We start from the raw sequence: 15,757 nt of genomic DNA, 5'->3' as shown, positions 1-15,757 counted from the left end.
TGCCTAGATGGCTCAGCCCAAGAAAAGTGGGGAAAGTTTTGAAAGTGAAAAGTGACAATGGCAAACTAAGAAGAACAGCCTGTTTTATTGATTGGGGGGAGGGGGGGAGGTGATTTTCCTTTTTACTCATTCTAAAACACAGAATGATCTTTTTTCTCCTCCATGGTCTTTATTTAGGTTGTACTATTTTTTGTATAAGAATATGTACCATGACGGAACTTCTGCTGATAGCAGAGCAGAAATAGTCTCCTTACCATCTCTTCTATTTTCCTGGGAACATAACTCATTCAATATAGCATGCAGGGAACACTTCCCTTCTATTATGCAATATTTTTTTAAAAAAAATATTAACATTATTCTTTAGCTTTTTAATCATTTTTATTTTTTCCACACCATTATTTTCTTCTCCCAACAATAAAACACATGTGTAAAACCAAGAACTACATGATAAGGTTAGAAGACCTGCTGAGTTGTGAAACCACCACTGGGAGAGGCTAGTCCTGAATTCATTGTACCTCAGGGATTTCTTTCCAGCATTTGGAAATATGACTTAGAGTTATGGAATGTGTCATCTTGATAATCATGAATTCACATACTAGTATTTAAAAATAGAAAAAGGCTCTAACTTTTTGGCATGTGCTTTGAAAATTTGTAAGTGCAAATTTACAAAAACAGAAAGGAGTTTTTGAGAATGCCGACTAGCAGTCTGAAGACATAATGAAAACTCCTTAATTGCACAACACATGGACAGACTTACCCATAGTTTCCACTGGGAAGCTATGAGCATCCTAGACCAGGCTAAGTCCAAAAAATGCTAGAGAATTCCTGGAAGTCTAGCACTCAGACAAATCAACCATCAGTGGACACATAGTGAAAAATAACATCTACATTTCATTTAAAAAGAGACAATTAAAAAGCTAAACAGGAAGCAAAAAAGTCCTCCTCACCAGCAACCAAAACCCAGATAAGCAGTGCTTAATACCAGGATTAATATCAGACCAACCAACAAGCAGTAAACAATACCACAGTCAAGGAACTATTAACCCAAACAAACAGACAAACAAACAAACAGTAAAGAACAGCCTAATTAAGGAACTACCAAGAACACCCCCATCATTATGACAGGCAGGCCACCCATATATAAACAGGGAGCAAACTCCACTCCCTTCTAGCACTGATGATGGTACTCAGTTGGGTAATGAAATGTCTGTAAAAAAATATCCAAGCTCGGAGAGCACAAAGGACTAAAGAATTTTACTATGTCCCTTATGATTATGGTATTATTTTCAATTTAATAGCGGGAGGAGAAATCTGGAAGATGCTTTAAACTCTACAACTGAGTTGTCCATTATTGCAGGAAAAGCCCAAGCTGGTGTGTTGCAGACACCCTCTTCCTAGTGGTTCTGAGTGGTTTCCCAGTAATGCCTCCTCCTGGAGGTAACCCAAAGCCTTTTAAGACCACCTTTTGTTCCTGATTGCCTTTTCAAGGAAAAATCTGAAAGTCCACTTAGATGGTACAGGAGATCTTCAGAAAAAAGCAGGAGGAATAAGCACCGGCACTCCCTGAAAGTGTAGAAGTTACCATCATTCACCCTTCCAAAGTTCCAAGACAAAGGCCAGTTGGACCACTGCCCATCCAATGCTCAGGAGCTGAAGAACAGTTTGCCATATCTCTTCTTCCACATCATGGAGAAAATCTATCAATGTGGTCCCTAATATATGATTGGGAGCCACCCAGAGTTGCTTGAAAGATGGCCAGCTACATGTGTTTTAAATAAATAAATATAAATAAATAATGACTTGATGGCAGGTAATCAACATCCTCTTCCTCTGCAGCTAAGTAGAGTGATGAACACTGAACACAGCTACAAGCTCGCTGGCATGGGGACAAGTGGTTCTTCAGTTTGTGGTAAACACAGGTCTGCTCAGACATTTGCCTTGCCATTCAGGAATTTTTGCTCCACTGAGTTTTCAGCAGCTTTTGGTGACTGCTGTTGCTTCCCTTGCTGCCACAGTCGGTAGATCCCAATCTTTTGTTTATAGCTTATCCAATAAGCTACACCAGCAACAAGAGCAATAAACAGCACCACAGCAAGTATATAGCCAATGATATGGCCAATGGATTGAGGAGCTGTGAAAGGGAAAAAAACCAAATGCATTAAAATTTAGCATAGAATAGTTCCATAGCATTACAGTTCTACCAACTTGGCAGTAGTAGTAGCAGTTATTTTTCAGGCATGGTACATAATAATAAAATACAACTTCAACAATTTGGTGCAATAATACAGTACATTCAATAATACAGTACATTCTAATCTGAGAAGACAGAATATAAGCTGTGAAAATGCCTATAGCATTTAAAACCATCATGGGAACTTACATTTGAATCACAATAAGAATTTTGCACGAGGAGTTGATGCTTAAGCCATCATCAAAGGTTCATTAAGATAAAAATATTTGAAATTTTGAAAAAATGAACAAATGAAAGTTGATTCCAGAGAACTGGCACTGGATGGGAAAAAATCTCTTAAGCCTGATATGCCTACTTTAGTATAAGGAGGTATAAATCAGCGCTATGTTGACAATCAGCTGAGATTTACAGGTAGTCCTTGCTGAACTTTATACTTGTTCAGTGACTGTTCAAGTTATGATGGTGCTGAATATGGATTGCTTATGAAGGATCCTCATATTGTCCCTGTGTCTCTGAAGTCACATGATCCCGATATGTGTGTTCAGTGACCAGCTCGCAATTACAATGTTATAGTCTTCCACAGTCACATGATGGCCATTTACGACCTTAACAGCCACCTTCTGACAGGCAAAGTCAATTGGGAAGCTGGCAGGAGGTTGTGAATGATGAAGATATAAGTACAGGATGCTGCAATGTGCAGGATTCTCCTAACAACAGCAAGTGGAGGCAATATTATGCTTTATGACTGCATAGCTTAGCTATGGAGTTCCTGGTCCCTGGTTAGTGAAGACTACCTGTATTGTCTATTATGCACCAAGACAAATTCCTTGTGTGTCCAATCACACTTGGCCAATAAAAAATTCTATTCTATTCTATTCTATTCTATTCTATTCTATTCTATTCTATTCTATTCTATTCTATTCTATTCTATTCTATTGGTACAGGAGCCATAAGCATTTTTTAAAAGAAATATTGGGTGTGTATAAGGCCAGAGAAGTTAACATCAGCAATTTAAACTTATATCTTGAATAAACACCAGCCAATGTAGGAATTAGGGATAGATTAAACAATGCCCAAAATGGTGTGAATTCTGGAAGTGGATCAAGTGATAAAGAGAGGAATCTGGTAAATGCATACTGCTCCAATCATCCAGACATGAGATGATTGACTGCTTTGCCATTTTAGTGGTGGGGAAAAGTGGATCCTACAATCACTGATTAAATGAAAACTACGAATGGGGATGGTTTGATTGAGGAAGATCTTTAAGGAAAGCCACTCATTAATTTGGACTTCCAGGTTCCTCACTACTGAGGAAGCCAGCAGCTAGAAATCAAAAAGAAAAAAAAAACCCTCAGAAAATGGAAAAGAAAGATCAGGAAGAAATACAGCAGTCTCTGTCTTGTACATGTTTGCTTTTTCATGGTAGGAATCTATGCAGCCCTACAAAGGCATTTAGAAGAAAATGCTAATACTATGTTATATGGAATAGAGACAGAGGAACACACCTGGATTTTGCCTGCATACTGTATAATTGAAAATAAGCATCAAAGGACCCAGAAGAGAGAGAGTAAATAAAAGACAAACGGAGTCCAAAGGATTACTCACTGATGAAGGAAAAATGGAGATAGAATCATTCCACATAATAGAGAAAGAAAACTGAGACAAATAGGTGTGAAATCACTGTAGTACTGATATTACTAAGGGAACTCACATAGGAAAATAATATTGATGATTCAAAGAAACAAATATAGCAGATAAATTAGGTAATAGTAGCACTGAACATAGGTGGTTTGCGTTGGCCACCAGGAGATTGAGTATAATGTGTCTAAGTCAGCTTGGTAGAATTAAAACTCCTTACATGAAAACTCCATTGAAACAAGCATGTGAAACTGAGAAGGAAATTGAGAGAAAGGTATATTCTTCAAGGAGTTTTGATAGGGATGGAAGACAAGACAATGGGCAAAAGTGGGAATGTATGAAAGGACTAAGAGATAGGGTTTTTTTTTCCTAATAGAGGATGCAGACAGACATGTTTCAGGGCAGAGAGCAGGGTGAAATGCTCCCAGTTCGGACCAGATCACCCAATCTGGTAGCGATGGCGGCGGGTGGTTCGGAGAACCGCAAAAATCCCTCCCCCCCCCCCATTACCAGCTAAGCTGCACAATCATCAGAGGCCTTTTTTATTTTTAAAAGCATTTTTTCTACAACCTCTTCAGCCGAAAAAATGCTTTTAAAAGTAAAAAAAAAAAGTTGGCCACACCCACCCAATCACATTACCCCCCCCCACCAAGCCACGCCCACAGAACCGGTAGTAACAAATTTTACATTTCACCACTGGCAGAGAGCTACAGTACCCACCAGCAGATGAAAAAAGGCAGAAAAAGAAAGTAGTGATAAATACAGGGAAGAGAGAAATGAATGGAATAACTGATGGTATATGTGATGACTGAAAGGGAAGACTTTCACTTTGCTAAATGATATGTGTGAAAAATTCCAGTAGTTGATCCTGGAAGACATTTCTTTCAAGAATTGTACAGCAGGAGTATATCATAGCTCTCCTAATCTTGTCTCTGCCTTTCAAACCTCTACTGAGCCTCCCAACTTTGATACTGTTTAATGCTATTAATGCTGAATATTTGCCAACATGTCCTTCCAGGAAATGTTTCTTTGCTATATTAAGATGTTGAAACAGGTGTATTAAAAATGGAAGAGTATATATAAAAGCTTAATTGCAGAATCCAATCATCTTAGCTAAAGATTACTAAAAATGAAATTCAACAATATGTGAAGATACACGTTGGAGAAGTAGACATAAAGATAACAGCAAATTATTGGAGGGCAATTGAATGAGCAGGATGCTGGCATAGGAGACTACCTTCAACTCCCTCGCTCTCTCTAAACCCTTCTTAAACAGAGTCTCTTCACAATGAATCTTGGCTTAGCACCAGAACCATTTCAAATTTTTCTTGACTGGGCTATAGATGGGAGGGCTGTGATGGCCAGAATTTTTATCAGTTTGTTTCACTGGGTGAAATCTATAACTCACTACTTGACAAATAAACTTAAATGCAGATTTGGCTGGTAGTTACAAGACCTACGACTGTGGTCATTCTTGTTTTTTAGGTCAAGGAGTTAACTTACGTTCAACGTGTATGGTCACATCTCTAACATCAAAGCCATACTGGTTAGTAGCATTGCATTGATATATGCCATCATGCTCTATCTGGATCAGCTGTGGTTTCCCAATGTTGTAAGGTCTCCCATCTTTCCAGCACTGAACAGTTGGTGGGGGGTTTCCCAAGGCTGAGCAGGTAAGTGTCATCGTACTTCCCGCCTTCCAAGTCCATGTCTGGGGACAGCTGAAATCGTCCATTTGGGGGCCGTCTAGAATGGAGAAAGAAATGTAGTTAGGTTCACTGGTAATAATGGATGTAGTGAAGCAACTATGTACTGCAAAACTGCAGAAGCATTGGTGGTATCTATTGCAGTTTATACAATGTTCATTGTCAATGGATTCTGGAATCTATAAGGATGCTACCATGATCCTCTACAGATGGAACATGGCCTCCAAAGGCAGAATTTAGCAGCTAGTGTCAAAGTTTTGGAATCCCAAGTCTAATTTGCATAGACCCCCCATTTTACAGATACTTTGTACTTAACTTTGTATGCTTCCACTAGCTGCAGGACCCCCCTTTCCTAAAGACATCTACCCATCCTACCAGATCAGATAGAGTGAGCATGCTCCTAGTTTCTTCCTCTAAATATTGCCATCTGATGGACTAAGAACCATATCTTTTCCGTGGCAGCCCCTACCCTATGGAACACTCTGTCCTTTATAATTCGACAGGCCTCCACTTTCCTAGCCTTCCGAAAAGCACAAGTGCTGGGATAAAATTGGATGACTGCACATTAGAAGTTTGATTTGGCACCAGGTTTTTGTTGTTTTTAATGTTCTAATGTGTTTAGTTTTAGACTTTTAATATGGTTTTATGTGTTGTTTGAACTTTTGATTGGGAGCCACCCAGAGTTGTTTTTAAGTAAGCAAATAAATCCAAGCCCCATGGACAAAACTGCCATATCTTTAGAAACACTGGAATCTATTTTTACCTGAGGGACAATTAAATTGTAATATTTGGAGTCATGAACATTTTGAATCTCTTGCCATTTTCAAAATGCTAAAAACAACCACAGAATGGATTAAGGAAGGACTACAAAGCTGGAGCAAAGGCTTTTTTTTTTTTAACTTGGCTATGATTTTTCCAAATGGAATACTCAACATGAATTTTGTATGGTTCTCTTTGGTCATTAAGTCATTGCTTTGGACAAATGGAGAAAACAGCACAAGGGAAAAGGATCAATCGCAGTTTTTAGTTTTTTCTTAAATTATGGAACATTTGAGTATCACTCTTCTTATATTATATCAGAATAGAATAGAAATTATGCAAATTTTGCAAATCTTTTAAGGGCTGCTTCAAACACCTCTCTAAAACAGCACATGCTCAGGATCCCGTTCTGGATCAGGAGTCTATAAATAGTCCTTGACTTACAATCATTCATTCAGCCACTGTTTGAAATTAGAATGCTTCTGAAGAAAGGAACATACTACCTGTATTCAGTTAAGGGGTTTGCAAGGCCCTTATGTTCATGTGATGAAAATGTGGGTGCCTGGCAGGCCACCTGGCCTTACAACCAACCACAGGGACACTGCAACTGCCCCACCTGTCTATCTTCCACCCTACATCCTGCCCTACTAGTGCCAGAGGCCTTGGACCTGCTTTCTATCCCACCACACTTTGCTTCACTTATCTCTTCTGAAGAATCCCTTTTCCAAAAGAGTGACCAGCCAACGCAACATGTGTGCTTCCTATAGAGGTCACCTTGCACCTTTGCAAATTCATACCCTTCTAAGAGATTGTAAGAATGGCACCACTTCCAGAAAGGCATGATGCAGCCTTCGCATCACATCAGTTGGGTGTTCTTTCAAAAAGGAGTTATTCAGAAGAGGTAAGTGGATCAAGATGTGATAGGGCAGAGAGGAGTCCCACGGCCTGTGGGACCCAGCAGGATGGAAAGCAGATCCAAGACTGTGGGATCTGATGGGGTGGGAAGCTGTGTATGGGTGTCTCAGGGGGTCGGCCATGTCTGAACTCAGAGATACTGCAATGTGGGCCTGGGCTTGAACAGGGTTCCACAGGGCCTCTACCACAACTTGAGACAGCCCTCACTCTCTTTAATGATGATGGGAAAAGCCTGGAATGTGGTCACTGAGCAAGGGTGCCTCTCTTAATGACAACAACCTATGCCCATAATTCAGGGCTCCATTTTGGCCATAGGTCAAGAACTACCTGTATTCCTGATTGGCTAATGAAAAAGGGGATTCATTTTGTGCAAATATAAGACCCTATGCATCAAGGAAGTCAAAGTATACCACATCCCCAGCCTGAAACACATCACAGAAGCAAGTAACACCTCTTTCACACAACCTGAATAGATTTAAATAACCAGTTGAGAACATAAAGGGGTATATGTATCTCCAAGAGTACTGAGGAAAATCAGAAAATATATTACTGATGTTTTTAAAAAACATAAATAGTATCACAATGGGACATGTTGTTTTGGATGTCAGAAATTAATCTTCCTGATGGCATCAAACCTATTTGCCACTTTGTTAGCCAGCCTTGCATTGGGTTTCCTACCTAGTTCATGGGAATAACTAAACCCAATAACTAATGTACACCTTCTCTAACTCTAATTGGAACAATATACTTGTATCTTCATAGATTAGCTGGGAGGTCAATTTGTTTTGAAACATCATTCTCACTGAGGCCAGACTGACCCCAAACTTGTTAGCCTTCCAGAAGAGCCTGAAGACATGGCTCTGCCATCTGGCCTGGGGATCTGGGAACAGAGATATGGAGCTATTAAAGTAACTGTATTGTTGGGGAAACTGAGTGTGCTTTCCCATGTATTTTTAATGTATTTTTATTGTTTTAATGATTTTTCTTGTAGTTTTTATTACTTAGTTATATTGAGTTTTTGTGTGTGTATTTGTTAAATCTATATAGCCACCCAGAGTCATAGAACTAAGATATATGGCGATATAAATAAATAAACAACAATTTCCAAGTACATTAATAATTAGGACACTAGATAAGTTTCTATACGAAAGGAACCACTGGGTAATGGAAGCATCTACTCATATGATCCTCCTATTCCCCCTTCTGGGGTGCAGAGACCTGGGATTACATAACACTATGCAATGGTACCCTATTTCCAAAGTTCATCCTAGCTGTAAAATGTGTTGCCACACTATTTGAAGTAAAGATTACTGAATCTCTAGGAATAAAACATGAGGTGTATTTTTTTTTCCTACTCACAGAAGACGGTAAGTTTTTGAGACATGCTTCTTTCCTTGGTGTGCCCATCAATGGTCAGGGTTACTTGGCAGATGAATTCCCGCTCATTATCCTCTTGCTGAGTGATCACTGCATGCTGCAGGAAATGTTCATCTACGTTGCCAGATGCTAATATTTTGGCAGCATCCTTGATCTGCATTTTAAAACCAGGGGAAGCACTGCCATCAGCGCTACATGTAATGTTCACTGTTTGACCGACGACAGCTTCTGAACTGCCAATTTGCAAGATGGGCTTTGGTAAAGCTGTGAGGGAATAGAGCAGAACAGTGATAATGTACTTAGATGGTTATAAAATGATTAATAAAAACAGTTGAAACAAATATTGGCTAAAGGCCAGCTCCTGTCCTAGATATGAAAACCATCATTAAGGTCTAGGATAGAGGAACCCTAAGTTCAAGTCCATCTACAACCATAGAGCCTTAGTGAAGGAGTTTCACCTTCACGCTCACTCTCAGTCCAAATTCATCTCAGAGTTCTTGTAAGAAAAACTGCCGTATTTTAGAAGTAGCATAATTGAAATGACTGGATACCAGATGTTCCAAAGAAGTGAAATGGATGAGAGTGGCTGTTTCTTTCAATTTCTGCATTCTCTATTTGATTAAGACATGTGGACCTCTTTAAATAAATACTGCATGTCAAAATGCAGTAAAAACAAAGCAATCGTAAGTTGTAATGGCTTTATGTCTAATGGCTTTAGGTCAGATCTAAGCTCTGTATATATCTAATCTGATATAAGAATATTTTTGGGTTCATCCTAAAATAGTTGTTCTTGGATTTCAATGAAAATAGAACAGGGATGAGTCACTTATCCCTCCAATTCCATTGGTTTCAAAGGGCTGTCTCTCAAACTATTTAGACTGATCCAACCCATTACTGAAGTTTTGTTTTTCAAAATAAAATCAATCTAACTTCTAACTTCTTCTATGTTTGTTCAAATAGATGGAAGAAAACTCTTCTAAATCTCTCTGTGTTAATAATTACAGATATGAGACTCACCAAACACGTTCACTATCTTTGTCACATTTTTGGTCACTGGCCCCAGAGAGACTATGCAGATCAACTCATGATCTCCAACTGAGGAAGAGGCTATCACAGCCTGGGCACTTGCCAAGCCCCCCATCACAGTGGTGTTGAAGGTCAGAGGTTTCCCTGCAAACCACAGATCAAACATGGCCTCTTCGGCTGGGGAAACCTCAGGTGCATCACACGTCACTTTCATCAGAGTCCCAGCTTCTAAGAACAGGCCAGCGTGGAGCAGGGGAGCCTTTGCAAAATCTGCCAAGAAAGTAAGAGAAATCAGTTCAGTTATTGCAAAAGAAATCACAGCCACAATAGTATCCTCTCCATAACCTCTCAGGTGGTGAGTGCTGGGGCAACTGTAGGGGACATCAAATCTATGCAAACAAAAGTCAAAACAGTGTAATAGGTGGACCAGCCCCTCCTGTGGAGAAGTAGCATTGTCTAGCCACAGGGTGCAGTATGTCTAAATCAGAACTGGAGCAATGGATGGGATCTCACCATAAGTCCATAATGATATGCCATGGGAGGTGTTTTTCAGGAGTGGTCCTCTTGGTCTCACATCCAGAGATGTTTGGCAGGTGATTGTCTTGTTGTAGTCATTTTGCTCAGCTCTTATCTGATGGTTCACCACAACTGCACCAGCTGCAGGCTCAGTGTGATCCTGAAAGGTCTTTACCAGAAGTTGCTCTTCCCCTTTCAGCAAGGTCACCGTGAGGTCCCGGATGGGGGCTACACCAAGAACCCGACATGTGAAGTTATACAGCTTGCCCACTTCCATTTTTGGTACTGGATCCAGTTCAATACTCGCTGGAGATTCTGAAATAAAATGTTCTAAATCAATTTTGTTTGATTAGCATATGCTAGAAGTATGAACAAGCAATAACTGGCCTAGCCTAAATGGTTTTTAATTGGGATTTTAAATTTTATGGATTTGGGGTTTTAAATTGGGTAGCCAGTGATTTAATTCTTTTTAATTGTCTTAACTTTTGCATTTATATGTTTTTTAATTTTGGCTGTTCACCGCCCTGAGTCCCCTCTGGGAGAAGGGCGGTATACAAATTAAATAAATAAATAAATAAATAAATAAATAAATAAATAAATAAATAAATAAATAAATAAAATAACATGGCTCTTCTGTTATTTATTCTATGCAATAAAATTTTCTCTACCTAAGTGCATATTTCCCTGTATATTCTAAGTCAAACTTAAATATCTATATACCTTTAAGGGACAGTGGATGGCATGCCTTAGCTTTCCCAAAAGAAATATCTTGTCTCTTATCATCTGAAAGATCTATTTCTATTTGCTTGCCTTAGTTAGATAATTATTTCCATCTTTTGCCTTAGCTAAGTGCCTGCATTCTTGCTAGACATTAATGTAGGTAATCCTCATCAAAATATAGCTTTCCTTTGTCAATTCCCCAACACTTGATCATATATTCTCCTGACTATTTTCCCCTAAACACTTTAAAATGTAAACTATGCAAACTGTCTTATTTTCCCAAAAGGAATCCAGGGGAGGAGATGGAGAGAAATGTTGAAGTGTTAAAAATCTTGCCTAAGAAAGCCTCCCCTTGTGGGTGGCTTGCCACGATGTGCCCCTCCTGCTGCCCTGCATACCGTAGGAGCTACATGTATTTCTTCACTGTTTTAACTTTGTTGTGTACTGCTCCCACTTTTAGTGAGACGGTCAGCTATATCATTTTGATAAAGGAAATAAATCAATTGCAACTGGTGCAGAACAAAACTCTCCTGCATAAGTATCCCAAATTGTTCAATAAAACTGTGTTAATTGTTTTTATTCTGGTTTCTGTTGTCCATTACTCAGTTATTTGACCACTGAGCTAAGGTTTGATTCTACCGGACTCTTGCGGCTTTCTGTTGAATTTGAATTGTAGGTACTTTAGATGCCCAATATTTTTCATTTGTTACTACAGTCATCATGTGACTTACTGTAAACGGTAATGGTTGTTTTTGCAGGTTTTGCGCGGGATTCCTCAGCATAGCACAACGAGTTAGTATTCCAGTCATTGATGTTGGTGACAAGGAAGGCTTTCCAATTGGATCCAGTTCCAATGATTTCTTTTCTGAAGACAGTTTCAAGGCCAATCGCATCTGCTTCAGTATTGGCACTGCAGTTTATCTGAAGTGAACCTCCAAATTGCACCACAGGATTTTCTGGCCATATTCTCACAAAGTCTTCCTCTGCGAATCCTGATATTAAAAAAAAATATGTATGCAATTTGCATAAAAATACAGTTATAAAAGAGTGGAAAAGGTTTGAAAGCAATGAGATTTAATTTTCTAGTATTAACTGTATTCATCATCCAGAATCACTTTGGCATTATGTCCAGCCATATAAATATAAAAATATAAATTGCAGGCATTAACGAATGTGGATGAATACAGCAGGCAATGAAGTTTTTATTTGTTTATTCAAGTCTCTGTTAAGGTCGATTAGGTTTTTGAGCGTTATGAATTAATAGCTGTCATGGGTTTGATGAGACCCAGCACTGATCCTGAAATGAAGTCAAGTCTCTATCTGCAAGAATGCCAAGTCAAGCCCAAGAGATTAGAGCAGCATTTCTCAACCGTGGCTACTTTAATTGAAGTTGGCGAAGTTGAGAAATGCTGGATTAGAGAGAAGGGGGAATGCTCAATGTCTAGCATACGCCCCTTGTGACTATGAGAGGTCACTGTATTGACAAACCAATTCTCCCTAAATGTTATTTAGTTGCTGTCTGAATTCTGAGTAGGAATTAGGATGTCTTAGCATAACTTTGCAGAACTAAGTGCTAGATATTTCCTGCCTTTTCTTTATTATGAATATCAGGAACTCAGTTCTTTGATCAGTATCAAGTCATGTCTCATTTCCAAAGACTGGTAAAATTGCAGGAAACCATTCAATATTTGTTCTTACTGCTTTGTTAGAGAGGAATTATACTCCTCTTGGGAGGACAATCTAGGGGGGTCAGGTTCAAGCTAAAGGAGGAGATCTGCCTTCCCAAAGATGTGCAATTCAGAGATTTCAATCCTTGCTGTTGCACTACTGATATTCCAAAAGCTGCTTACACTTTTAATCCAAAACTGTCCGTTCCCTATGATGCAACTCCAGAATGGGGAGTGGGGGAGAGCGGGAAGTAGACTGAATTTGAATAAGTCCAGATTGCTTTGGAATCTGACAAATCCCTCTCTCCCTGAAATTTGTTCTCCAGCCACCAAAAATATTGCTGTAATCTTCACAAGTGTTTCTCATTAGTTTGTTTAGCACATTCCTGCACTCTTGAGTGGTTCAGCAGAAGTCTCCGTAAGGGTGGGGGTGGGGTGCCAAAAAGTAAAGATGACAACCATGGCCATGCAATCAAAGCCTTATTTTGTTTTTAAATGTATCATTGCTCTGACTGGGAATTCTGGTCATAGCAGTCTCAACACTTCAGACTGTGGCAGATTGGAGAAAGCAGTTCTGATAGTTCAGCAAAAAAGTTGTAGCCTAGAGCAGGGGTGTCAAACTCAATTTCATTGAGGGCCACATCAGGGTTGTGTTTGACCCCAGGGAGGGGCGTGGCCAGGGGGGGCATGGCCAGCTCGACATCACTCATGTCGGGGACCCCTGTGGGGGCCCAAGCACTCTGCCAGCGAAAACAGGCTCCCGGGCTCTGTTTCCAGCTGCAACAGCCTCCTGCAACACTCTGCCAGTGAAAATGGAGCTCGGGGGGCCTGCATGCAGCCCTCCTGAGCTCCTTTTTCCCTGGCAGAAGCACAGCGGGCTGATCCTTTTCTGTTTTCAGGGCCAGATCTAAGCACCCTGCAGGCCAGATCCGGTCCCTGGGCCTTGAGTTTGACACCCCTGGCCTAGAGAATGTGAAAATCTTCTGTTCCTGTAATTTTTGGAATTGTTGCCTCTGGTGGTACTTAGGGGTCACAATTACTGGATGTGCTCAGATGTGACTCAGAAGGTGCTTCAAGGCTTCTTTTTTTTCCTTTGCACAAAATGACTCATTGACTTGCTTTATCGTCTTCTACTTACAGTACCTGTCTGTCTGGAATTAACTGCCACACCTTTCCTTACCTGTGTTAAAAGAAATATAGCTCATTTTCGGAAATTGCACAACTGAGTGAATAGAAGAATAGCCATTTAATGAAACCCTTGAGTTACTATGATGCAATTCTAAGTTTTATTGCTGTCCCCCTAAGATCACAGATCCTCTCGAATCAACATGGGAGGGGCTGCAAGATGTCTTATCTATGTTGAAATTTGAGAAAGAGCCTTTTACATCCCTAATGTCTGGCCAGCACTCAAAGGATGGGCTTCAGCATCTAAGTATTGTCCTGCTGTCCTTTAATTAACCAGCTCAGCCTGCAACAAAATATGTACCTTGCCTCCACAAAGAATTGATTGCCAAATAATATTCAACCCACCAACTGTGTTTTCATGGGAAATCAAATGCAAGGAGGTTGAAATATCTGAGTATTCTTAGGGTTGATGGGTGAAACCTCTTGTTTGTTTTTCTTCTAGCAAATTGACTGCAGTGTGCAAGACTTCAGGGAAGGTGTGTCAGAAGAAACCATTCTTATCAAGCCTTCAGGTTGGGCAAATAATTAAAAGACCAGAGGGAAGGAATGCTTAAAACAAACAATCTGCAATTGGTGTCTCAGAAACTGCTTTGGGGAAATCACCTAATTTTTTAAGATTAAAAAGTCCCGTTGCTACCCTTTTCCAGGAATAGGCAGAAGGAAAAGAAGAAAATTATAACTTTAGGGCAACAAGTTAACGTAAGGTTTGTGTACATGAATGTGCCTTGTTTGGACTAAAATCTGCAGTTTTCTTGGTAAGGTTTTGCAGAAGTGATTTGCCCTTTGACAATGTCCCTAACTCACAGTTTCCAAAGGATTTTAGCCCATAGAGTGACTGGCCCAAAGCCACCCAAGCTGGTTTCATGCCTAAAACAGAATCACAACTCAAGAGTTCCCCACTTTCTAACCACTACATCCAAGTAGCTCTCTAGTGTGTCGTTTAAGTAAGACTTAAACGGTGTTGAGGTTTGATCCGAGTTCAATCTCCTGTATTCATTTCGAATGCCAATCTTCAGACACATAAAGTAACTCTGCAACCTGAATTAAAGGCACCAAAATCTTCCTGGCCAGAACCAGCTGTTTCCGGACAGGTCGGGAGCAGAGCTTGTATGTAGGCAGAGGATTCAGAGAAGCAATTTCCCTCATCAAAACTTCTAGATCCCACATTCCACCGGTGGTAGATCTCCGCTTCGCACTAGTAACTGAGAGTTTGGAGGAAGCAGATAACTGTGAAAAACCTACCGCTCCCTTACCTTTTTCAAAAGCCCAGGAGCCCAAAGCAACGAGGAAAAAGACGAAAGATCGCTGCATGATGATCGAGGCGGAACTCAAACTCCGAGAAAGGCGCCTGCTCGGGAGACGGTCCGAATGTAGCCAAGTGGAAATTGAAATGGAATAATTTGAAAGCCTGGTTGCTGCCGCTAGATCCACACGCAGCCCGGCGCCTGAGCTCTTTTTGCCCGACTACAAGCGTTGCTCCTCTTTTTATAAATGTTCCGGGAAACGCCCCTTTTCCCACGCAGGACGGTCACGGAAAACCCCCCCATGGATCTCTTATTTCGCCCCTCCGCGTGCGGCTGGGGAAAGTTCCAGCCCTTATGACACGCTCCCACGAGGCGCTTCCCCGCCCCCGTCAAGACCATCAACCCAAATGACTAAAGATAAACTAAAGTTTATTTGCTTGTGTGTTTACTTACCTATCAAATTTTTAAAACCGTTCATTTACCTCGCAGAGGGACTCTAGAGCGATATACAAGTAGAAACGTTAAAAACACACGCACACGCACCTGTATGTGTGTATTATAACTTAAAAAGTCAAGGAATTTATTAAACATTAATATTGAAAGTTAATTTAAAAATGGGAGGAGGGCTTTCAGAGCGATAACCAGCCCCACGAAGTTGGCTCGAGCCCCGAGCTCCAAGCCCTTTTCCTAAGAAGGAATTCCGGAAGTGATGAGGAGACAAATGTATTATTATAGCTAGAGATCTTGCGACACTTTTGGGGGGTGGGGGTAGAGAGCTTTCCTTCGCTTCGCCCATCCCAGGCGAGTCAAAGG

At 40.4% G+C, this 15,757-nt stretch overlaps 1 protein-coding gene across 1 annotated transcript; it reads right to left on the bottom strand.

Moving 5' to 3' along the window:
- Window positions 1-317: 317 nt before the first annotated feature.
- LOC139310938 (intercellular adhesion molecule 1-like) lies at window positions 318-15,090 on the bottom strand. The gene is made up of 7 exons (XM_070935219.1): window positions 14,954-15,090; window positions 11,580-11,840; window positions 10,126-10,443; window positions 9,604-9,882; window positions 8,569-8,850; window positions 5,333-5,575; window positions 318-2,131 (listed from the first exon to the last, which is right to left on the bottom strand). The coding sequence occupies exons 1-7, from the start codon at window positions 15,009-15,011 to the stop codon at window positions 1,926-1,928; spliced, it is 1,647 nt and encodes a 548-aa protein (XP_070791320.1). The 5' UTR covers window positions 15,012-15,090; the 3' UTR covers window positions 318-1,925.
- Between the last annotated feature and the right edge of the window lie 667 nt (window positions 15,091-15,757).

Source organism: Pituophis catenifer, unplaced genomic scaffold, assembly GCF_029215685.1.
Source record: "Pituophis catenifer annectens isolate HBS135680 unplaced genomic scaffold, rPitCat1.0.hap2 SCAF_2, whole genome shotgun sequence".
Lineage (NCBI taxonomy): Eukaryota > Metazoa > Chordata > Lepidosauria > Squamata > Colubridae > Pituophis > Pituophis catenifer.
This window is presented reverse-complemented; position numbering and strand designations above follow the sequence as displayed.